At 46.3% G+C, this 24,946-nt stretch overlaps 1 protein-coding gene across 8 annotated transcripts in view; it reads left to right on the top strand.

Annotated features, from left to right (window-relative positions):
- Positions 1–24,946, top strand: part of C3QH19orf38 (chromosome 3q C19orf38 homolog) — a 415,371-nt gene that overhangs the window by 40,912 nt on the left and 349,513 nt on the right. For all 8 annotated transcript variants that reach the window (XM_069604266.1, XM_069604260.1, XM_069604264.1 and 5 more), the window contains exon 2: positions 8,315–8,350. In XM_069604266.1, coding sequence (XP_069460367.1) covers positions 8,315–8,350 — 36 coding nt within the window. The remainder of the gene's footprint in view (positions 1–8,314; positions 8,351–24,946) is intronic.

The raw sequence follows: 24,946 nt of genomic DNA, 5'->3' as shown, positions 1-24,946 counted from the left end.
CACCAAGCTCAAGGGATCTTCAGTGATTACGGGTGTTAAGTCGTCAATTAGGGAGGTAAATAAGGTCGGTGGGGCATAAATGGCTAACATGGATATGGAGCGTCCCCAGAGAGTCCCGGTTATATGTACATATCTGCCTCCCGTGTCCTGTGCAATGGTTAACAGTTTGAAGGGCAATCGCCTGTGTATTAGGATCAGGACTCCCCGGGCCCCCACGGAAAAGCCTGAGTGCAATGCTATGCGGTAATTTGATCGCTTGAAAAGGTTGCAGTTCGTGCCCGCTAGGTGGGTTTCTGTTAGGAAGGCTGCGTCTGGCGCATGTCGATTTAGTTGTTGTAAAACAAGGTGCCTCTTAATGCTACTGCCCAGCCCAGTCACATTCCTGTTGTTGGATTCCATCATATCAGATAGGCATTGGCCGTGGCGGGTTGTGCTGTGTGTGACGTGTGGTAGTGAACTTTATCTCTCCGGTGGGAGCCAGATCCCGACCTATAGTGTGCTGTAACTTCTGTGCCCGAGTGGAGCCACAGGCCATTTTAAAACAAGGAACTAACCAAATAACTTCTGATGCAATTTCAAACTACCCTACCCCCTCCCCATACACCCTGCCCCAACATGAAGTATCTGTCGCCCGAACATCAGTCCGAGCTCGCCAATGGTTTGCTCGGACAACAGTTAACAACCCTTACAACTTCTACAACTGTTCCCACGTAACTAGGGGGTGCGTGTGTCCGAAACGGCCGCTATATATTTCCTCATCCGTGTCAAATACCTTGTTGCATTGTTTCCATCGGATGCCGATCCTCCGTCATGGGTCCCGCCATTTTGGGTGATCGGTCGTGCCTTGTCTCCCGCCTCAGCCCTCCCCCACAAGTGGTGGCATAATGTCATCACGGTTCGGTGGTTGGTCCGGGGGGGGTCTCTGGCCGGAGGATTTCCAGGAAGTGCGGGTCTGCTTCTTCGATTCGGTCTCCAGTCGCCATCTATGTGTAGTTCTGCCCACCTCCATGCCTCTTTAGGGTCAGTGAAGTGGACCGTCGTCCCTTTATGGAAATATTTCAGGTTTCAGTTGGGCCGGAAAGATTAGGCCATATTTGACATTCAGAGAGCGCAGCTGTCTTTTGATTTGCTCAAATGATTGCCTTGCCTTTTGCACTTCTCTTGTATAGTCCGGAAATATGGCAATTCTGGAGCCATTATGGGTGATCGAGCCCCTCGTGCGTGCCATTTGCAACAATGCGTCCCGATCTCTGTAATTCAGGAACCGTGCCACCACCGTGCGTGGCGGGGGACGCCCCGTGGGCACTCGTGAGCTCGTACTATCGAGAAGAATTTGGAGAAGTTCTTTTTGTCGAACAGGTCGATGAGCCATTGTTTCAGGAACAGTTCCATGTAGTCACCTTCGGCCTTCTCAGGCAAGCCTAGGATGCGTACATTGTTCCCTCTCGACCTGCCCTCTCCTTCGTCTACTCTCGCTTCCAGTACCTTCAGGCTGGCCGTGGTTCTGTGGAGTTGCAGCTCCAGGCTCCTTAGTCCATCCTCCGTCCCAGATATATGCTGCTCGGCCTCACCGGTGCGGGACGTCAATTTTTGGAGATCATTGCGTAACCATTGATTTTCTGTTCCATGGAGGCACGGGAATCGGCGATCGCCGCCATAAGGTCCTTCAGAGAGATTGCTCCTGTTTCCTCCTCCATTGTTTCACTGCAGTCTCGCTCTACCGGTGCATTCGCCGCGGCAGTGGTGAATTCATCAATTTTGCTTTGAGTACTGGTTTTCCTGGATTTTTCTTTCCCCATGTCAGAGGTCTTTACACAGGAGTTTCTGCGTAACATGTGCTGCCAGTGAGTCCAATGTCCTATGAACACCTTTCGATTCGGGCGGCTGTGTGCTGGGGGCCAGTTAGGGCTTGGCACGGGAACAAGTCTTTGTCTGAGGCGCCTCAGGCTCTTCTTTTGCAGGCTTCTCACTTACACTCATGGGGTAGCGCAGCCGTGATCACTGCCCCTTCGACCGGGCCCGTCCCCGTGTGCGTCTCCTCCAGACGTTGCACTTTCTCTCTCCCGGACCGCCTGGCGGACGAGCGGGAGGCTTGCCACCCCCCTCAGCGGGATGGGCGTCGGGGTGGAGACAAGGCGGCCTTCCTCTCGCGGGCAACCCCCACATAGCCCCGCTCCGTGCCTCACCGTCTGTTACTGTCCACCCGCAACCCACCGCGTCGGGGGACGCCCCAGGTCCGCTCTCCACACCTCTCGTCTCCTTTAGCCGGCGTCTGTTCACAATATCGTATCTTTGCTGCGTAGGCAGATTTACATCGGCACGTAGCCCGGCACCATCTTGGAATCGCTCCCACGGGACACGTCGGGGAGATCTCTGTCCTCCGGACGCCTCACCGTCGCACTTTTCACTTCGATTTCCTCACGAAAGTTCGCAGCAGCGGTTCCCCTCGCCGATGGTGTGATTAATAATTGTCGTTCGACACGGATGGCAGGCGATTTAAGCAGGATGTATGTAGCGGGGCCGGGAGCTCGAAGGCTCAGGTCCGCATCGTTCGGTAGCTGGCCACGCCCTACCTAAACTATTTGTTGGTGACACATGTTAATAATAAATTGCACGCAAAAGTGGCACGAGCCACATTTCCATGGCCCCTTTTGCATTGAAAATATCACCTGCTTGGCTTCATTTAAGTGATATAAAACCATACCACGGCGAGAGCGCCCCTCCCACTGTTTCCAATCTAGAAGCAAGACAAGAAGAAGAATTTCAGCGTGTTCAGACTCGATCAATGACGAAGAAGAAGGACTATAAAGCGACTAGTGAATAAAGGAAGATTTTGCATGTAGACTAGGGCTCGAGCAGACACTCCTTATAGATATTACAGCGGGAGTACAAACCCTTAAAGAGAGCCTTAGGAATCTTTTGAAAAATGGAATTTAGAAAAGTATTGACGTATCACAAATATGCCTGAACTTGATTGCGAGTTCGACGATTGGAAACAAGAGCAATATCCAGATTCATTTCTTACTGAGTATCTATTTGGTTAGCTCTATAGTTCTACCCGACGGGGATGTGCACAGACTTGTATTTGCTGTTTTTGTATTCATCCTTCAAGCTTATCCTTCTCTTGTCAGAAGAGACATTGATGTTCACACTTTTTTACAGGATCCTAAAAATGGCCCTGTAATCAGGAGGAGATATTGCAGTTGCATGAGTAAAATAGTTTTTTCCTTAATTGATCGTAGTGAGAATGGGGAATGTTGAAGCCAGTACAATTTTAAGGAATGAACAAGCCCGGCCAATCCCAGGATGGAGAGAGAGGTGGATGTCCATGGTATTGTGCAAAGTATACACCTGTACAATCACACTTTCTGTCTTTCCGTTTCTTCAGTTTAACACTCTCTATCACATTGGTTCAAATAAAGCAGATGTCCTTTAGTTGTCCCCACTATGGGAATTACTTTTGATTTGCTCACTTCCACTGGGGTAGAAGCTCCTGTGGTTCTTCCCAAGCAGAGAACTCTTTTCGATTTACTTCACGATCTCTATACAAGCACTGACCTTCTGGTGATGAGATATAAGAGAAGTGCAGAGGAAGACAATGAAGCGATAAACACATATCTAGACAATACAGCACACCTGGGTAATAACATGTGGTATCAGCACCTGAAAAAGGTGGGAAAGAGACATCTAAGGAGAGCTGCTTTGTGTGTTCCCTAATACCTTATGCTTTGGGAACCTCTAAAATATTCATAGCCACTGAAGTACCAGTGAGAAAAGCACATTGCTTGACACATCTTGCACTTTGCCTGACAAGAGGACAGTTTCAAGGCAGAACAGCAGCCATAGTGTGGATGAATAAAGCGGCATCTAAAAAAGTAGACAATTATGTGCAAAAGAGAAGCCCATTATGTGCAAGATTTAAAGACGAGGGAAGCCAGAAACAAAGCATCAAATACTAAAATATGAACAGCCTGGAATAAATGGGGCAGGAATCAAGATTGAAGAAAACAAGATTCTGCAATGCAAAGATAAGAATGGGAAGGAAATACGAGAATGCTGGGAAAGAGGTCAACTACAAATCAAAGGAACAGTGTTTACTCGCAAAGTATGAGCTAATGGACTGGTTGTGTGCAAAGCAGCAGCACTAACCGGACAGTGGGAAGTAGTTGTGGCAAATGCAGAAAAAGAATGCAAAGATCAATGGCTGAAGATTGCAAGATTGTTGACATGATTCAGCAATAAGGGAGGACCATTGCAGATACTGCCCCTGAAGAATGCGTCTTTCAGAAATAATGGTACGTAGAAAGTTGGAGAGAATCACCAGTGTGGCCGAGTTGTTGATGTACCAGGCATCAAGGAAGAAACAGCTGTCCTGATGGATCAATATTGTGCTTTTGGGTCCAGAGCCTACATGAATCTGCACAGGGATTGGGGAGGGATGGGTTCCTTGGTGCTTATCCGTGTTCCAGCGTTGGTGATTCCACAGAATTACCTGAACATTGGTGAAGTTCTGAAAGCAGAAGCTCACTTAAGAAGACAAAGAAGATCACTCAAATTTCTCAATCGAACAAAGAGGGAGAATTATTTCTCAGCAAAATCAATAGAAGCCTGTGACGCTATTCCATATGAGTACAGGTTATTCAGCCAGACTTCGGCAATATTCACGACTATCTTCTTGCCTGGAATCCAGATGATGGCCAATGCTAAATGGTTACAGATTACCAGATGGGGGCTTCTGCAGACCAGCAACACTACCATAAAGGGATTCAATGCTATCAAGGAAGAATTGAGGGCCATACGACTGATGACCCTACAGAATAGATATGTCCTTGACATGATCACTGCAATGGAAGGAGGAGCTTGCGCCAAAATCGGGCCATCATGTTGCACATTCATACCTTCTCATGATGACAGGAATGGGACCTTGACAGAGGCATAACGTTGCTGACAAACCTGCATAACCAGATGGAAGACGAGACAGGGGACATTGCAGATGATAGTTGGTTTGTGTCTATATTCTCACGGGTTCTACAGTGGATGGCGAATATCTTCAAGGTTCTTGGAGCAGCGTTAGTGATGGTGACGTTTGGGTTCTGTGTGATCAGGGTAATAATTACACAGTGCAAGAAGACAGCAAAGAAGGCAGTAGGAATGAAGATCTTGATCGATGTCGAGTCATGGTTGGGTCCCAAGGAGTTAACAGATGAAGATATCAGAAAACATATAGAGGCTAGTATCGTAGCACCTGAGGGAACGAAGTTCCTGCATCCAAAAAAATCACAAGTACGTAGGATGATGGGTTTACTGTCATCCAAATGGACAGTGCAGCTACATGACCTGAAGTGAAGATGAACATGTAAAATCAGCAGGATCCCTGAAGGGAGTAGTAAAGATCTGGACCCCAAAGAAGCACTTCTTCAAGAGAAGATACCAAAATGTGGAGATTAATGAAGGTGTGGTCGATGAATCAACCAGAGGGGGGAGTGTAGAGGAGCAGCCAAGTTCCCTTATAGGAAGTCCAGCCCCCTTCATGCCTATATGCTGGAAGCCAGAAATTGTGCCTTGCTTGACATCGGAGGTTATGACTAGTCCGCGAGAGTCTTTCAGAAAAGTTATCCATTAAGAAGACCCTATCGATGTATACCCGAAGAGATGACAATCTCATGGAGGAAGTCCCTGAGGAATATGAAATGAGAGAAAGAGAAGCTGGTGACGTCATAAGAATGAGAGTGGCGCACTAAGAAGACTGGATGAAGAAAAGAGTGTGTGAACCCTATAGAATCTAATTACGAAGTAAAGAATCGAGTAACCTTTCATATGCGAAATGAAGATTGCACGTGTGAAGAGCACTACAGAAAATGAAAGCTGTTCAAAAACTGTACAGAGGCAGTAATGCAAGTAGACTAAGTGATCATAGAAGCTGGCTGTACGTAGTAATTAGACTGCAGGCGAAGCCGCCAGTATATAGAAGCTGGACATCGGTGTCACATATATAGCAAGCTTAAACCCACGGAGAAGGGCTGAAGGCTGTGTCGCAGCAAATAATTAGCCTAACCGTGGAAGACTCTGTCAGGGCTGTCTGGCCTAATGTCAGGGCTGGAGCAGCCAAGAACTGGTTATCTATTCTTGGAGATGAAGAACATGAGAACGTGAATCATATCTTATTAACGTGCGAAGAAAGAACACCATGAGTGGCAAGTTTTATTTGTCTAAGACAATTAAATGCTGTAAAATGGGCCAAATTGTGGTTTCCTGTCACGTGAGCCAAGGATAGAAATTGAGTTTCCAGGCGCGTGCTCACACTCCCTTATATTCTCAGAGCTAAGGATACTTTGCAAGACCAAGTTCAAAGACAATCTTCATGGCAGAAGGCATGGGTGATGAGAGATGATGGGCTAATTGGGAGGGGAGGTAACGTCATGTCCACCTCCTGGCACCTGGGGTTTCGCTTACGTGCTGCTAGTGAGCCGAATGTTCAAGAAGGGTATAAGCATGCAACCAATTGTAGAGGGCCATATAACAAAGGGTCTTATACCTTGAGAGCCAATGATGTACCCTGTATCTAATATGTGTTGAAGATGACTTGCACTAGGGGTGGGCATGAGTTGTCCACCTGACTGTAGAGACCCAATCACAATCTGACTTCCTATAAAAAGTACACGTAGATGTTCCCTTTGAGCATATCGCAATCCCTGTAGCATTTTCTTATTTTCTACATAGTATGATGTCATGTATGATGAATGTGTACTATATTAACATCATTTTTGATATGATGTGCCGAGAGCTCGTGCGGCCTCCGTTGATGTCCCTTGTAACTCCCTGTTTTAGACAAGTGATAATAAAAGAGTTGAACTTGCCATCTTCCTGAGTTGGTTCCGTTATTTGTTGTTACTCAGTTTCCCATCCACTGCGTGACGTGTTACCACAATAATAAGGGCTCTAACGCTCTCGTGCCCTCTTATTAACCTCGTTCCACCAAAAGCTGCCGCAACTACCCCCACCGCAGAACAGCAACACACTTCACCAGGTTACGACTCGGAGAATGAACTTAGAGGGAAAAGTGTAGAGGCTGGTTTTCTAATAATGTGGTATAGGAATAGCCAATATGCAAATGATAACGTGCTCCACCCCTGAAAAACAAGTCCCTGAATTAAAATGAAGAGTAGCAGTATACCCTTGGAAGGCACACTTTCTCCATTTCCTCTTTCATATTATTTCATTCTCCTTTCTTTTATTTCTACTACAATTTAATTCACCAAATGATTTGGTGAGTAAAAAGAGTGTCCACTTTTTCAAATACAACCCTACTACTGAAGTTACCAATCTATAAATTTTCTTTGTCGTTATGGTGTTTCCACAAAAGGATGGTACATCTCACACACAAGCTCTGCCCGTATGTGGGGAAAACCGCAGAGGAATCACTGGTAGCCAGGGTTTGTTAACTATCATAACACTGAGACATCTCCCAGAGCCTCTGTGTTTAAGTGACAATGCTTTTAATAATACAAGACCCAGCATGCAATGTATCAAGCTAGGACTGTTTGAAAGTGAACAGGCATGATACTGGGCCACTTGACCGCTAGACACCTCTTTTAATGTATATATCTCTTCATAAGGAACCTCAAACATATGAAAAGAATGTTCATAGGAATGCAGGTAAGGGATTGGGCTTTCCAAATGGTAAGCGAGAGCTTCATGCTAACGAAGCACTGGTAGTTCTCCAGCTGTAGCAAATGTAACATGTGCAATAACTCCACCACTCTCACGCTATCCATGTCTGTGACTAACACGTGGCATACATTGCTCAGGCAAGCATTATGATGGTCTCTGGGCTCAAGCCGCATAGAAATGACTTACAATGGCGTATGTTGTTGTGGCAATACTTGTGACAGTCTTTGGGTACAAGTAGCATGACAATGTTTTACAGTGGCAGTGCTGGCATATATTGGTAATGAAACCTCCACTCTTGACAGCTTCCTAGAGTATTGAGAGTACTAAAGGATACAGAGTGTTCTAACAACCAGAAGGAAATGCTGTAAATGAAGAGATTTAGAGACTGCTGTTGTGTCCATTCTATGAAATCATTGACTAAATTGGGATTGTTATAAAACGGAAGTGTTTAAAATTGTCGTCTTTAGCCCCGCCCCTAAGGGTTGGAAGCCAAACTTCCAATTTAATGACTCCACCCCTCTCTTTGTTGAGAGCCACCTGTGTCGGGGGCCACGGATATGCTGCGATATATACCCGATATGAGTACAGAATATTTCCTGATATTATACTTGTGTTAATATTTCGGTGTCCCCTCTCTTTCTAGGTGTTGTGTGGGGGGCAACATCAGGAACTTCCCCAGGTGAGTTTAAAATATGAATGTACTGTTAGCGACTTTTAGGGTGCACTCAGGCGCTGCACATGTACAGATACATCAATTATGTAATCATAAAATAAATTGTGTTCTTGCATAGCGCTTCATGCCAGATTCCTCCCACTTCTAAGTGCTTTCATAACAGCTGTTATTGTTACCCGATTTAATGGTGCTCGATTCATACTGGATGGAAGGATGAAGGGCTGGGTTGGCCCTGCCTCAGGATTTGGAATTCCTGTGCTCATGTCACAGGAGAACCCTTAATCCCTTCACTTTGCACCTGAATCCAATTTACAGTGCAGTCTAACAAGTGCGCCTTTGTCTTGATGAAACCCAGGATCCAATCACGTCTCATGATTCTATTATACATCGGATCTCAGGCCTCTGGTTGGCTTGCATTGTGAGGACAGCCTCCAGAGCGTGATTACGTGTTATGTGGCCCTCCAGGTGTTTTGGACTATAACCCCCATAATCCCCTTCTTTTTATATTGTCATTGTGCTAAACAGGTATCGAACTCATGCTGCTCATCATTTTCTTCCTACCAAGACAGGCGTGTTGCCTTTGACCTATCCTCCTGACTCGCTTTTGCCTATCATGGCTAGGGCTGGTGGGAGCTGAAAGCCAAAACATCTGGAGGGACGCATAATGGATACCCATGTCCCAGGGGCCATCTTTCAAGTTTATGCAGAGCGATATCAAAGTGAAGAAAACTGGAAAGCCACATGTCGCGGCGAGTGGTCTAAACTATTTCATAGAATAGCCACCTATGCGGTTAGCAGCAAGTGCTTTTTGAAAGCAGGGGGCGTTAACAAGAGCCTGTGCAAAATCAAACATAAAAAACAGAAGCGCAAAAAGAAATCCAACTAGTATCCTGCCCATAATCCTTTGTAATAGACAAGGAAAAGAGACTGAAAGAGTCCCGCGAAAGTGACACATCAAACAAAAAGTCACGAAGAATTGTGAAAACAAAAACAAAATGATGAAAACTAAATGTAGAACAGGAGTCCGCACCTTCTGGTACTCCAGATGTTTTGGACTACATCTCCCATCAGGCCTAGCCAGCATAACCAATAGTGAGAGATCATGGAGGTCGTAGTGCATAAGGTCTGGAGATACAGAGGTTGCAGACCCCTGGTGGAGAAGAAAGGTACACTCCTGAGCTCTAGCAGCACAGAGCCATCCTGAGTGCCAATTCATAGTCCAAGACTACTTCCTCATAGCTCAGGCTGGCGGCCAAGATCATGTCCACGCATGAAGCGGTATGAGAGGTAACGAGATACAGACCATATGGTAAGAGAATAATAATCATTGTGCAAAGTTTGTATGGCGTAAAGATGGAGTCATCTAGCACACATACTAATGACAGAAGCAGGAAAAGACCAGCTAAAGCCAGATTAAAGTTTCAAAGTAAACGCAAGGGCGCCAGCTGTGCTTCTCAGGAGCATAGCCAAGTAGTCAGGTGATTGACAGCCCCAAAAGGATCCCACGGCAATAGATGGGGTACCGGGAATCAGTTCAGGCAGACACATGTGGTGGGCAGTTTCCTGCATTAGTCCAGTATAACTTGCAACTTCTTATCTTTGTTCAGGCCTTGGTCCACACCATGCAAGCAGGAGATCCACCTGCTTCCTGCTCTGCATAGGCGCAGTTCATTATGCCCTGCGCTTCTGGAGGCTAGGCCTTCTTACCAAAGAATCTTAGGTGCAGCGCCTCCATCGTGCTCCTGGGCAAAACTGAACGTATATGCTGTGAGTGAGCCGGTTCTCCAAGCAGAGATTTGGAGGGTGATCCTTATCCTCAGCAGGTGCCTCCCTCTCGAATAACGGCCCTGCCACCCTCTGTCTTGAGCCAGATCTTCTTAAATTCCGGAAACCCCTCAAGACTTTCCTCTTCTCCTCTTCCTTCACTCTCCCTCTACCCTGGTAACTTAGTTCTCAGCTTTTTCGATCTCCCCCTCCTCCTCTGTACAGCATGCTTACTGGCCGCTGGATGTACCTCAGAGTCTCACTGGTCCCTGGCACCCCCACCAGTCCTCCTTCGCACTTTCTTCAGGGCCCTACACCCTACCCCACTCAATGCACTTGAGAAATTAACCCATGAGAGCGGCTCTCTCTGCACTCACCCCAGTCTCAACAGACCGGGTGCACTTGATCCTCCCCCTTTCTGTGACCCTCCGTGCACTTGCTCGATCTGCACGCACTGCGCCGAAAATTGTATGTCTGTTCTCCCTTGTCTTCACCCCTTAATTGCACTGTCTAAAACTGCTGTCTCCCAATCTGTTATTTGTACTTTTTACGCACTTACTCTATTATCGTCTCAGAATTTCAAGGGCCCTGAGCGACTGTTTGTTTTTTCCCCATGCTCCCACTCTCCTTGAGACCTTTGAAACACTTGCCTGTATATAGGCGCTATATGAATAAACAATACCATACCATATCTTGGTTCTTGAATGCCGGTGAATGTTCCTATCAGCGGGCCTTAATTGTGAGAGTGGTACTGCCAACGAAAATCGTGGTGCAAGTCTACACCCGTTTGTGCATTACAAATTCTGTCAGGTAATTGATGAAGTGTTGGTCTGAGATTTGTTGGGGTTGTTGTAGACAGCATCTTGGTTATTTGCTGCACATGGACAGATGCTACAGTTAGCGCATGCCTTTGGGCTGCTTTTGGTAGCCACGTGTTGTGATCAGCAGAGTCCACCAGGATCGTCCAAGGGCACGGTTTGTGGTTGTCACAGAATTTAAGGTTTGCTCTTTGCCAGAGGCCACCGTGGTCATTGTCCCTGGGAAATCGAGGCCATTGTTTCCTCCGGGTGACGTACACCACCAAGATATGGTGGTGAAGGTGTTCGGGCCCTCGAAGGTTGGAATGGCCCGGTAATTCCCTTTTCGCGGGACCCGGAGCCGGACCCGAGTTTGGGGTTAGCCATGCCGGTATAAACGGCATAGCTACCTCCAACCTCGTAATGAGGCCCAATGAGCCTAATTCCGAGGTCGGCGGTAACCCGCCGGTGCCACCAGCGGTTTGCCGTCAACTCGGAGACACAGAATCCGCCACCTGACTTCACGGTATCACTGGGACATTATAAGTGCCGGCAGTGCAGGACGTCAGGTGGCAGGTTTTGTAACTCCTCATTCCTGTGGACTACATGGGAGTGGGGAGACGGAAGCACCGGCACTGTTGCTAACGGTGCGGGTGCTTCCGTAATTACTCTGACTATCGGAGGCGAAGCACTCGGCAGGGTTAGACCTGCCGGGCGCTACGGCCCCTGCAGGCAGACTAGTAGTGTGCCGGTCCAGATACAAGGATGCCGGTAAGCTTACCGGCACCCTTGTTTCCGGACCGGCACACTCGAAATGAGGCCCAATGTCCCTAAAATAGTTGTCAGTAGGAATCTGAACAAGTTAAAATCAGAGGACCTGGGCCACTCTCTAAAGTTACTTATGGACTCTACCATGGATTTGGATACCCTCTGCCCTCTAGGGGCCCTCTACAGAAGACATTTGTTCACTTTGATAGACCAAGTTGCTCCTATCCTATAAAGTAAAAAATGGTTAGAGATGGGCTGAGTCACCATAGCTGGTTTACACCTGTATTAACTAACCTTGACAGGCAGAGCACGTTCGGGCAAAAAACAAGACGGATGTAAAGAAGGCAGCATGGAAATCGCCGGAGCCAATCTACAAACTGAAAATCTATGAAACGGAAAAAGAGTTTCTTTAATGAACAAATCGAATGTGATGATAACAACACTAAGAAACTCTTTGGCATTTTTAAAAAAGATTGAAAACGCCAATGTGCAGCCTCTTCTAATGAGGATTGTCTCAGAGCCCAGCAGGCTTTCCTGACAAGGTCAACCTGGCCTATGCAAACACTGCTAACAACTTAAATATGGAGATGCCGCCTGAGACGTCGGAGGTTGGGGAAAGTGATGTACAACCACACGTCCGGTTTAAATCTGTTCCCTTGGCTGATATGGAGAGAGTACTTGAGATGAGAGTATGCACCTCACCACTTATCTGGGCGATGTTCACCCGTCCATATTTATTTTGGGGAATGTACAAATCTTTGCCCCTTTTCTTGTACGATTTGTGAATGTCGGCCATTACCCAAAATACCGTCCCTGGCACAATTAAAGAAGTTGGGGTAAGCCTGTTGTTAAAAATATCAGACTTAAACCCTGAAGAAGCTGTGAACGTGAGACCCGTCACAAACACTCTGTATCTCCCAATGATTGTTGATAAGATCGCTACTGTTCAGCTACAGGAACATCTCGCAGGGTCCGGTATCCTCCATCCAAGGCAATCAGGCTTTCGATCGGACTATGTTGAATTGCAAACTCAAATGCTAGATACAGAAGCAAGACAGGGCTGCTGAAACTCCTGGATCTATCAGCAGCTTTCGATCTCCTAGACCATGAACGCTTCCTGAAAACTCTATTGACTACAGGAAGCTGTTCAAAGGTGCCGCGGATTGGTTTAACTCATTCCTAAATAAAAGAAGGCCTAGAGTGTGCTGAGGGAATACTGTTTCCAGCCCAGACCAAATATACTGCGGAATCCAGCAAGGTACGTGCTTATCCCCGGCTCGTTTTAATGTGTACACTAGACCCCTCTGCGATCGACTATTCAAAATGGGGGTACAGTTCACTAACTACGCGGGTGATAACCAACTGCTGATGGAGTTAAGTCGTGATTACACCAGCGACTCAGACAGGCTATCTAATATTTATGGGTCTGTGAAGCTAGATGTCCGCCAACTGGATGTGCTTGAGTTTTGATGTTGAGGGTAGTCATATGTCCGTGCTGGACAAGGTGAAGACCCTTGGTGTCTTTTTTGGTCCCTCGCCCGGTGCAGATGCGCATGTTGATGTGATGACATTGTTGAGAAACCTCAGTATCATTTGAGAGTACTGAGACAAGTTAAAACCTTTGTCGCCAATAAAAGTTGTGAATATTTGGCTAAAGCCATAATTATGCCTAGAGTAGATTATTGTAACGCACTCCTGAGTGGTGCCAGTAAAGATTGGATTCACAAGCATAACTTGGTTATTTGACTAAACAGTATTTTTGTCCAGACTCTTGTGCCTTGTCCTATCTTTTGAAGGGTCTTTTGTGTTGAGGTGTGCCCTGATGCCTGCGGGCTTTGGCGCGTGATAACTAAATGCATAGATTTGGGAGTGTAAGTTGTGATGAGGAATTGGTGAGTGTGAGGAGTGTTGGTGGGAGACATGTATGGGTGTTTGGAGGATTAAAGAACATTCACCATTACTACTGATAATGATCAGTACAGTTAATAATATTAAATAGGCATGTGCATTAAACCAAAAATGTAGAGCAAAACAAATACTGTTTTGTCAAGCCAGGGACCTCTAGGACTCTTTATTATCAAATTCATCCAAAAGGTACGCATTATGACAACCTGGAGTTCTTGTAGCCTTACACACTGCCTTTTCCTGCAATATGCCAATCTTACACCCTCAAGTCATTACAAAAATGTGCCGCAATAAGTAAAATTTTGTGCTGTAAAACTTGTTTTTTTGTGCCACAAAATGTTCAATTTTATGTCGCAATATCTGGGAGGGTATGTCTAATGTTAAGAGCTTGGTAGAGCCTGAGCTTGGAACGTAGGTGTCCACACCACAGTCACGTCGGAGAAGGACGGGCTCACCGCAGGGAATGCTATTTGCCCGGTTTCTCAGGAGTGCAATCGTAGCATGGAGGGTGGCAATAGGGTGGTGGGTTTCCTGAAGGGTTCTCCCTGAAGAGTGTCACCTGGGATGCAGTTCCAGGTCTAAGAATGACTCCGAAAACGTGTATGTTGGCAGGCTGCGCTCTTGGGCGGAAAGTCTTTTTTAAAATCACGTTCAAGACTTCTCAGAGTGAAGAAACGCCCAAAGTGGGTGTTGTATCTGTATCACTGCAGGTTGTGACATTCATCCTGGGGAGCGTCAAAGAAGAGAAAAATGAATGAAGGGTACATTTCCCAAATTCCATTAAAAAGACAAAAATGGTGCGCAGCCAGCATCCGCCAACAGCTTTTTCAGAATGCAGGCACGCACTGACAGAGAGAGATCACAAGCCAAGAAACCTGATTGTTTGCTGCACTCCCCATGGGTGCTAGTTCACAGTGGGTCACTTCCACGCACACTTTCATTCAAAATCCCCATGAACAAGCTGGTGACCTTGAAAAAGTGCAGTTTGGTGCAAAACATGTTGGGCACTATTCAATAAACCCTGTCACACCTTTGGTTGTTGCTCTCATCAGTACTAACTTTGCTGCTTTAAAAATAAGCCCCTGCACCGCCAAGTGCCATTCGAGGTCTGGCAAGACCGGCTTGGGGTAAGCCCACGTTTCAGGGCCATATCAGATGTTTGATTGCCCCATTTCATGCTCGTTTCCGCAGCAGGTTCCTCTGTTTTTCTTTGGGGCTAAGTTGTATAGGCTTTCTATAGCACAAGTCTGCTAAGGACCAGGGCCAGTCTTGTGTTTTCAAAGTTTGAACAGTTCCAGATGTGGCCCTTTTGTCAGTATTCTGTTGAGGACTTAAATTTGGCACCATGAATGGGCATTTCACTATTGATGTATTTTATTTTGTTTTGTTTGAATGTTTGTCCAGCGCTGCCGCTGGTCCTACACAAAGCCTCTCGGAGCACCATATAAAGCCCAGAAAGCGAGGAGGCGAAAAAGAAGTTACTTTTTAATTTTTTTTTATTGTATTTGGTTCAAAGTAAGCATTTCATTAGAACCTTTACAGTACTCAATCAAACAAAAAAATGTAATCACAAAAGTGGATTGAAAAAACAAGGATTAATAACAATTAATAACATCTTACACATGATAACCTCAATAAAAAATCCATTCTCCCCACTTCTTAAGGTCGCTGTGGGGGGGGGTTACCCCCATCTCCTCAGCACAAAATTATGTCTTTGAAACTAGGGGGTGTCGACTTACCTATCCCTTTTGCCATCCTCATATCGGGATGCTCTCATGCTCTATTTTCCCCTGTAATGATTCGGCCAGACAACCCCACACAAACTTGCCAAGCCAGTGTACGATTCCCTTCGGTTCTAATTTAGCAAGTTCACTTTTTCCAGTATTTCTACCACCGTTGCAGTTAGCTGTTCTTCTTGGCCTGCAATCATTCTTTCCCAAAGATGTTCTGATACAAGACCCTCCTCCCTGTGGGTAAATCTTCTTAGCTTGGCTAGCCTCAAAGCCCAAGTACCTTCGCACTCCATTAGAATATGACGGAGTGACTGTGATGTTGGGTTAGTGCAGATTTTACATAATTTGATTGCATGCTCCTCCTGTTTTCTTATAGCCAAAACTTCACCGGTGGGGAGAAGATTCAATCTCACCCGCAAAAAGTTAGATCTTATTCTTGGGTCGGGGTACTTTGCTAAGTAGCGGGGTAGGTACCCTACATGCTTTTCCACCATCAAAAAAAAAGCGTTACGTGCCGTGGAGCTTCTCACCATAGAATGGTAAATTTGCAATACTTGGCTTTGATCTTTTTCATGTGGGGAATCAGATCATAAGCCTTGGCGAGAATGTCAGGCTCCTGGTTTCTCAGGCTAGAGTAGATCTTATAGCCAAGATATATTAGCTCATCTACTCGCTGTATTATCTGCCCATTCAGGGATCAGCTGTCAAAGCTGATTTTCTTTCTCGGGTGTTTGAACACGAGTATCTTTGATTTTAATGGGTTGATCACTAACCCGTTTCTCTGCATAATCAGCCAATTTGGTTAGCAATCTTTGGAGACCTATAGCAGTTCTGTCCAACAGAACAATGTCGTCCGCATAGGCTAGCCAAAAGATATTATTTCTATTAAGGATTGGGCTGGCCAATGCGGACGGTTCTAGTTTTTGCCCCATTTCTGACAGGAAGAGGTTAAAGAATAAAGGCACTCTCAAAATCCCTGCCTAGCTCCACTCTCTACTTTCACTGCGTTTGACAAATGTCTCTTATCATCCAATCTTACCCTTACTGTTGTGTCCCTATGCAGATCTATCAGCATAGCCAACAGAGACTCTGGAACTCCCTTTTGTCTGAGTTTTGCCCACAGCTTGCCTCTACTGATCTGATTGCAGGCCTTAGAAAGGTCAATCCAAGCCTCATACAAAGGCAGTTCCCCCTTCCCGGCAGTAGGCTCACTCACCAGGCTCAAGATTAACCCATTTAATGCTGTGGAAAGCCCCCGTCTGAACCCTGTTTGGAAGTGGGGGAGGGCCCCCACCTTATCCGCCCAGTGCATAGGATCCTTAACTACCAGTCTCATAAAGATCTTGCTTTCAATATCTAACAGGGCAATTGGACGGTAATTAGCGGGGTCTGTCCTGTCACCTCCCCTTAAAAAGTGGTATGATCAGAGCTGTTTTCCAAGACAGGGGAAAATGTTTCATAGACAGAATCTCTCCAAATAGGTTACTCAGAAACCCTGCCCAGGACTCTGGTTCGTTCTTAAGAACCTGACACGTCAAACTACTAGGGCCGGCAGCCATGGACAATGAAGAACCACTAATTATCTCCACGATTTCATCCTCCTCCAAAACTCGGGCCCATTCGATGTCCAACCGCTTTATCTCCCCTTCCTTGCTAGGCTTCTTAAAGATTTTTGAAAGATGTTCAACCCATTTATTTTCTATAACCAAATTACACAAGGAGCTATTTAATTGACGATCTAGTTGGCCCATGACCGACCAGAACACTCTAGTGTCCGTCTCAACCAAGAGTTTTAGCATCTGTTCTCCATCATTTTGTAGTCTTGCCATTCTGTGATTTTTTGACCAATGTCTATATTTGCTCCTAATACCGTTTCCTTCCTTTTTATACATTTCAGGGGCCATATTCTGTCTTTTCAGACCTCGTAACTCACTTCTCATTACTCTTTTTTTGGACTTTGATTGCTCGTCAAACTCATGCAGATGATGCTGCTTAGTTCCAATGGATGGCATTTCTGGGGGCACAGTTCACCAGATAAAACTAATATAATTATCTGGTTGGCTGTGATCTATTAGGGAGGAGGTTGGTATTCTCTTTAGTTCTTTATTTAATTTTTCACCCCCTCGCCCATATTTGACTAGCCTAACTCTTCCCCTAGCACCCTCCAGTTCTTGTTTATGTAGCAACTGCAGATGACCTTGAATATCTGGGAAGGTCAGCTCCAGCCTGGCGTGATCACTGCCCCCTCCTGATTTATTTCCAAATGTAGAAGTTCGGGAAAAGAGGCTCGGGCTAACAAAGATATACTCTAAAGTGGAAGAAGAGTCTCCCCGCCCCCTTGTCTTAGTGGCTCCTTTCTCCCCCTCCGAGCTCCCATTTAACATTTCAAGGTCCCATGAGCTCATAAATGATATCCATTTTTGCCCTCTCCGTGAGACTTTTTTTTCCCTTGATCTCTCCTTCCCATTTAACTGCTCTACACATACAGAGTTAAAATCCCCTGCTACTATAATGTTAGCCTTACCCATTTCTGACTTAACTGTTGTCATTAGGCCACCTAGGATGGCCAGGAATGTTTCGAGTGTGGAAGAGGCGGGGTTCCATTAAGATGGATTAGACAAGCCAAAATGCCAATTTCATTCTTAAATATCACAGTGGCACTTTTCACTGAGCTGTTTTTGGATGCTATTAAGAGCCTGCCTGCTGGTCTGCCCAGTGGATTTTGGCCGGCCAGCAGACAGTGGATGGTAAAGCCCTCTATCTCCATTGTATTCACCATCCAGGTTTCTTGAAAGATCAGATTATCCATCTTATCCAGAAGGTAGTCTTTGACTTTTTTCGCTCTAAAAGTGCTGGAACCCCACGTGTTCCAACTCACCACATGAAGGGTTGTCTGACTAAAGTTGTCTTGAGCCCAGGCCTATGCTCGTTAAGACTTGGGCCAGAATTTCCGGAAGGGCAGCCAACACCTTTTCTTCTTTGGAGGTTTCTACTATGACTGCAGAACCTTCCTTTCTCCGTCCCATTGAACTTGTTTCTCGATTCTGGGAACTTATGCTTACCACTACTTGCTGCAGGTTTGCTCCATTCGGACTAAGTTCAGTGCCATCTTTAACCACTTTTAAGCCTTGTTCTTCTAGTGCCCCGGCAGCTTTTATGATTGCTTCATATGCCTTAATCGAGCTCAGTCCTAGCTCAACCTATGGCCGTTTTTGCAATCGGGAAATTTGACATATTCTATATCCCCAGAAGCAAATAAGTACAAGCTCTTGATTTTCTTGAACTCTGCTAGAATCGTGCTTCTGCTAAGGGATTTGTAGTGATTGTTCTTACGTATAGATTTTAACCACAGTCTTGGTACTTCAAAGCCAGTTCTGACTTCCTCTCTTTTCTCCCCTTGTATGACTTTGCTATCCCATAAGTGAGTGGTCCCACTTACCTTTGCTTGATCTCTTTCGATTTTCATGAACCATTCCATATCCCCTGAATTGTCTGAATTCAATTCCGGGGATTGAATTGTCTGAATTCCCTTCTCCCTTTTTGATTGCCACCGCATTGGAGTTAATTGACTCGCTGGCAGTAAGTAGACTCGCTGCTTTCTTGGAGGCTATTGAAAAAATCGGCGCTATTTTCAATTTTGCTCCGCTTGCATCCGTGTCTGCGCTCTTAACCACGGACCTTCTCTTGGGCGCCTTATTTTGCATAAAGATTGGGGGCAAGCTTCACTTTTGAGTCTTTCTTAGCTCCCTCTTTTTGCTTTTGGGATTTTTGACCTGGGTTGGGATGTTGATCTGTCTGCATCCCTGCGCTCACGCGCAAAATCTCAGGGGGGCTGTCTGCTGTTCTCTGGTGTTGCTTCACAGGGGACTGGGTTTGTCTTGACCTCGGTGGATTATTAGTTTGTGGCCCGGACCCTCTCACAGGCTTAGCTATTCATTTGTTATACAAATCCCCTTTTACTATGTAAGTAAACCCTTCTGTATTTGATGTGCTAATATTGTTCACAAAGTTATGTATCCCTGCATTTTTAATTTTTGGGTTTTTCGGTCTTTAGATTTTTTTTCCTTGCTCTTTTTTGGGTTATTGTGGGCGCTCTTCTGCCCGTTTTTACCACCTTCCTTTCTTTTCATTCTTCTCCGCCTCTTGAAATTTTGGTTGCTCGCAGCTGTCCAGTCGAGGTCGCCGGCGGCCCCGGTTTCCCCAACATCATCCTGGGCTTCCCTGCTTGCACTCCTTTTTTCACCAGACTCCTCCACTTGATCCTCCACCACCTGTGCCAATGTCAAATTCTTCCAGGATGGATTCTGAAAGCGGGGTGTCATCACAAATTTTTGAGCTTTCCGCCATTTCCCCCGCCTCTGGCTCTTGTGGCCCAGGCCGGGAATGCATGGTTTGTAATAAGTCTCGAATTCCTTTCTATTTGCAAAAGAGAGTCTCTGAATAGAGGAGATATCGAGACCCTGCTTAGCTACTTTGATTCAAATGTCACTTATTATGGGGGTTATGGAGGAAATGATTATGTTCTTTAACCCACCAGTGAGGAGTCACATTTTGCCACTTCATCCGTTAATTCAAGGAGAATTTCAGCTTGACTTTGAACCTCCCCTTTCAGCAATTCGAACACTGACACCAGAGAGTTCAACACAAAGCTTAATGCCTTTAGAGTGGATTCATCTGACTGGTGGACTTTCTGGTTCTCCTTCTCACTTTCAAGTGCTGGATTCTGGACCCATTCGTCCTCTCCACTTCCTGGCTTCAACATGGCTTGAGCTTGTGGTCCTCGGACTCTCTTCCTCTGATCTTGATACTGGAGAGCCCCAACTCCCCTCTCTTAGGTCTTAGGTCTGCCGCGTCATTCAAACTCTTGTGTCTCTTTTTGGCGAAGTATTATTAAATCTTCCTTTGAATGCTTTTTGTTGTGACCGTGTATTCTAGACCACGCCTCCACTGATTTACGATGTCCGCATGGCCGGTTTGAGTTTCCTTAGCTTCGGTCACCTGAGCCGGGGATCAATGCTCCAGGGCTACCGTTAACACCGACGAGGTATTTTGCATGGCTCTTGGATCTCCCGTGCATGGAGTCTCCAGTGCCGTTGAGCTCACCATAGGAGCTATGTAGGAGCCATTCCAATCTGATCCATTTGTGGATTCAAGGACTGCTGTGCTTCTCAACTTCATTTTGTTGAAAATAAGGAGGTTGGAGTAGGTAGACTGAGGTGTATTCTGCCTGGCCCAAGCAGGTCGAGCTGCTAATTTCAACCCTTCCTCTTTGGCCGTTGTATTGGTTTCTTGTAATGTAATCTAACCTGTGTACCCCGCTGAAACATGTTCTTTTTGTGGTGATAGATACACCTTGTTCTTGTTGAGGGAGACTATAAACCTACGCCTTTGCCTCCCATTAATTCTTGCAGTCCAACGCTGTTATTCAGAGGACCCGCTCCCCCTGCTTTTGCTACCCTCAAATCTCGTGGACCAGTTGATGTGGCGTTCAGCACGCAAATCTTACTCCGGCGAGAGGGATCAAAGGGTTACCCCCGCAGACTCCCGCTTGCGATCTTGGTGCACCCCCTTGAATAATTTTCCCCGAAATCTTACTTGTATGAATTAGGCCCCACGCCTGTTCAACGCGGCACGGCTCAAACTCCGTCTATTTTCCTCTTCCTCTCCGTTCCTGGTGCCTCGCTCCTGCTCCCTGAGGCGTCTTGCTAGTTCAACCACGGGAAGGAACCGTGGAGTCCTCAACGATGCCGGGCACCGATCCAATTCTGGCTTCAGGAGGTGAAGGGGGGGTGGAGGAGTGAGCAGGTTGGGGACGAGGGATTACAACCCAAACAATTGAATAAGGGAAGTCTTAGCAGACAAGCCACGGTGCCCGCAGAGCCCGAAGACCCAAAGATTCTGCTTCCCTGACTCCGCGTCCCGCTTCGGGACGTAGATGCTGTTTTGTATTCACAGACAGAAAAAGAGGACTGCCCGCCTCTCAAAGTTCAAAGTCACGTTGTGGGAGCTCCCAAAGACTCTGCTTCCCTGACTCTGTGGCCCGCTCTGCGGCTTTGATGCTGTTTTGTATTCACAGACAGCAAAAGAGGACTGCCCGCCTCTGGCAGTTCAAAGTCACATTGTGGGAGCTACCAAACACTCTGCTTCCCTGACTCTGCGGCCTGCTCCGCGGCGTAGATGCTGTTTTGTATTCACAGACAGCAAAAGAGGACTGCCTGCCTCTGACAGTTCAAAGTCACATTGTGGGAGCTTGCAAAGACTCTGCTTCCCTGATTCCGCGGCCCGCTCTGTGGCGTAGATGCTGTTTTGTATTCACAGACAGCAAAAGAGGGCTGCCGGCCTCTCACAGTTCAAAGTCACGTTGTGGGATCTTCCAAAGACTCTGCTTCCCTGCCTCCGCGGCCGCTCGGTGGCGTAGATGCTGTTTTGTATTCACAGACAGCAAAAGAGGACTGCCGGCTCTCACAGTTCAAAGTCACGTTGTGGGAGCTTCCAAAGGCTCTGCTTCCCTGACTCTGCGGCCCGCTCCGCGGCATAGATGCTGTTTTGTATTCACAGACAGTAAAAGAGGACTGCCTGCCTCTCACAGTTCAAAGTCACGTTGTGGGAGCTTCCAAAGTCTCTGCTTCCCTTTTACAATATTGTCAGGACAGGATAGGAAGATCAGGATAGAGCGAGGATGGCAGGCAGTGAGGTATTGGAAAAGAGAGATATTTTGAGGCCAAAGATTAACCATTTGGGGTACAGAGGGAAGCAGTGCATGTGACAGGAAGGGTCCCCATATCAGAAGGCACAGGCTAGTGTCCAGGAGTAGGAAGGCTATGGAATGCCAGAGGTCAGGGCAGAGAGTATCTCCCACGGGTGGGAGGTGGCTACTGTTCAGTTGCCCCTTAGGGCAGTGTAGGATTGGGAAACTAGCCTGTCCTATGGTTGGAGCGTAAGTTAGGACCTGCATGAAACACCGGGTGCTGCTTGTGTAGCTCCTGCCTGACTATGCCTGAACGTGAATGCATGTTTGTTTACATTTAAAAGAGTGTTAGTTGCTTGGGGGGGCTGCCACCATTTTGAGATTTGACTGAATTTGAGGGGTAAGATGGATGCCACTTAGAGAACACTATACATGTGGGAGGAGCTAACATGGTTCTCCTCAAAGTGAGTGGCCGGTTGAATGGGGTTAATCTTTGAAAGCTGTGGTTGCCTAACAACAGGTCAGAGAATGATTGGCTGGTGCTTTGGCGCAAAGCCCTGTGTGCTTCTGACCTTCCCTTGTTTTCCCTGATGAGAGGCCAATGCCATGTGTGCCCCCTGAGACACCCTAAGGTGCACCAGCCACCCCGTTTGCCTTGTGTAGCTGACTGTGCTGCTGCAATGTTAGCTGGTAGCATTTTTATGATTGTTATGATTATAATGGGGTACTCCTTAGTGTACCCCAGATAGGTCCCTACTGGGAACCATTTGGAAAATGCAGTACTTAGCCCAAAACAATACATAAAAGACTGGATTAACCTTCAACGTATAGATAATAAATATTATGAAATAAGCTTAAAGAAAACAGCTGCACAAGACGCAGAAGGACACAGAAGAAATACTGGAGACATTAAGGGTACCTACTGAAATAACTAACTCACACAAGAATCATGTTTACAGACTGTAACACAGTGCTTGATAGTGGGTCTGTAAAGTAGACAGTTGAACAATTCTGAACTTGATACATTTAGATGTATTCATTCATAGAAATATGTCAATTATAAAAATTCACTTGTAGTAACATCACTAAATTGTAATTTTATTGCCCTGACGAAGAGCCAAGGGGCTCAAAACATGCGCTGGCAAAAAAATAACAAGTGCAAATTGTGTTTACTATATGTAGATTGTTGCAACAAACATGAATTATTATTTGGATAATACACCAGCATAATTATCTTTAGGAAACAATTAAAACTGATGCTGTCCTCTAACTTCCAAGTAATTTTCATGCTGGGAGCGCACCATTATTTGACATTAGGGGGAAAATAGCCCTGCCTTGGATTTAGATAGCGAATCTTGGTCTGCAATAGTTATAACCAGTGCAGATCAGAATGTATGGTATCTCCCAACTTTTTGCACTTGTAATGTACTGTTTACTAGTCTTGGGGAAACCTTTTTTTCTTGTTGTTTTTCTGTATAGAAGAAGTTATGAAATATGAGGTTTATATATGAAATGTTTTGAGATCATTGTAAAAGGTTGTTTCAACCAAATACAATAAAAAAAATATACATCTATATTTTCCATTTAGTTCTCCAATCACAGGGAGGTTCGAGTTGAGGCAGCAACTCGCCAAGTCTAGTGTTGAGATTCTGTAGTTCCCGGTGACCTGTGCAGTTGGGTCACCTGTGCTTTCTTAAGAGTGTTGAGAGACCCTGGTTTAGAGTGAAATCTGTTGTAGAAGAGGGCCATGTCTCAACATATTCCTGCAGGAAACTAACTTGAGACGTGCTGAAAGGTGTCAGGTAAGGGTTGGCGTGGACTGAGTAAGGACTATCGTGGGCTGGGGAATGACGAGTGGGCTCTGCAAAGAGGTTAGAGCAGAAGTCTGCAACCTGTGGCCCTCCAGATATTTTGGACTACAACTTCCATGATCCCTGACCATTGACTGTGCAGGCTAGGGCTGATGGGTGTTGTAGTCCGAAACATCAGGAGAGCCAAAGGTTGCTGGTCCCTGGTTTAGAGTCTTCACTTGTTCTGGTAATGGGCTCAGATAGGGCCATGAAATGGCTGACAGTGGGGGAAAATAGTGTGTAGCCTATCTACAATAGTTTAGCAAATGACGTCACCAAGTGTATGCTTGAGCTCTTAGGTGGTGATGCATCTATTTTTCAGATTTTTCAAGTTCGATCATTTCTCTCAAGGCAGCTTTATGAGGGCTGAGCATTCCTTTAAATAGTCTGTGACCTGGAAGTGTTTCTTGAGTTTGTGTTCTGACCTTGTGCATGCTAACACCAAGACTGAGCACGGACCATGCTCGCAAAACACACATCTGCACCCACACTTCCGGCTGTCACCATCGGACCACTAAATGTACACATCGCGTCAAGTGCTGGGGTGTGTGCAGTGGCCCCACCCACAGCCTCACCATCTTGAGAGCATGGAGCTCTACACGCGCCCTATGTCCATCCCAAATGAACTTGTCTTTCCAGTCAAGTTCACCAGTGTGAATAGTCCTGCTCCCTTTACGTGCCAGTATCATCCCCTCACGAGACGGTTCGATGGAACTCCCTATCATCTAGCATCAGCCCCCTCCCCAGACGGTTCCATGTCATTGTGCTCCCTGCCACTGGAACTCTCTATCTCCTAGCATCAGCCCCCTCCCCAGACGGGTCCATGTCATCGTGCTCCCCGGCACTGGAACTCCCTATGTCCTAGCATCAGCCCCTCCCCAGACGGATCCATGTCATTGTGCTCTCCGCCACTGGAACTCCCTATCTACTAACATCAGCCCCTCCCCAGACGGTTCCTTGTCATCATGCTCCCTGCACTGGAATTCCCGATCTCCTAGCATCAACCCCTTGCCCAGACGATTCCATGTCATCATGGTCCCCACCACTGGAACTCCCTATCTCCTAGCATCAGCTCCCTCCCCAGATGGTTCCATGTC

Source organism: Ambystoma mexicanum, chromosome 3q (assembly GCF_040938575.1).
Source record: "Ambystoma mexicanum isolate Mex_15411 chromosome 3q, UKY_AmexF1_1, whole genome shotgun sequence".
NCBI lineage: Eukaryota > Metazoa > Chordata > Amphibia > Caudata > Ambystomatidae > Ambystoma > Ambystoma mexicanum.
Note: the sequence above shows the minus strand (reverse complement) of the source record. Positions and strands in the feature narration are given on the sequence as shown.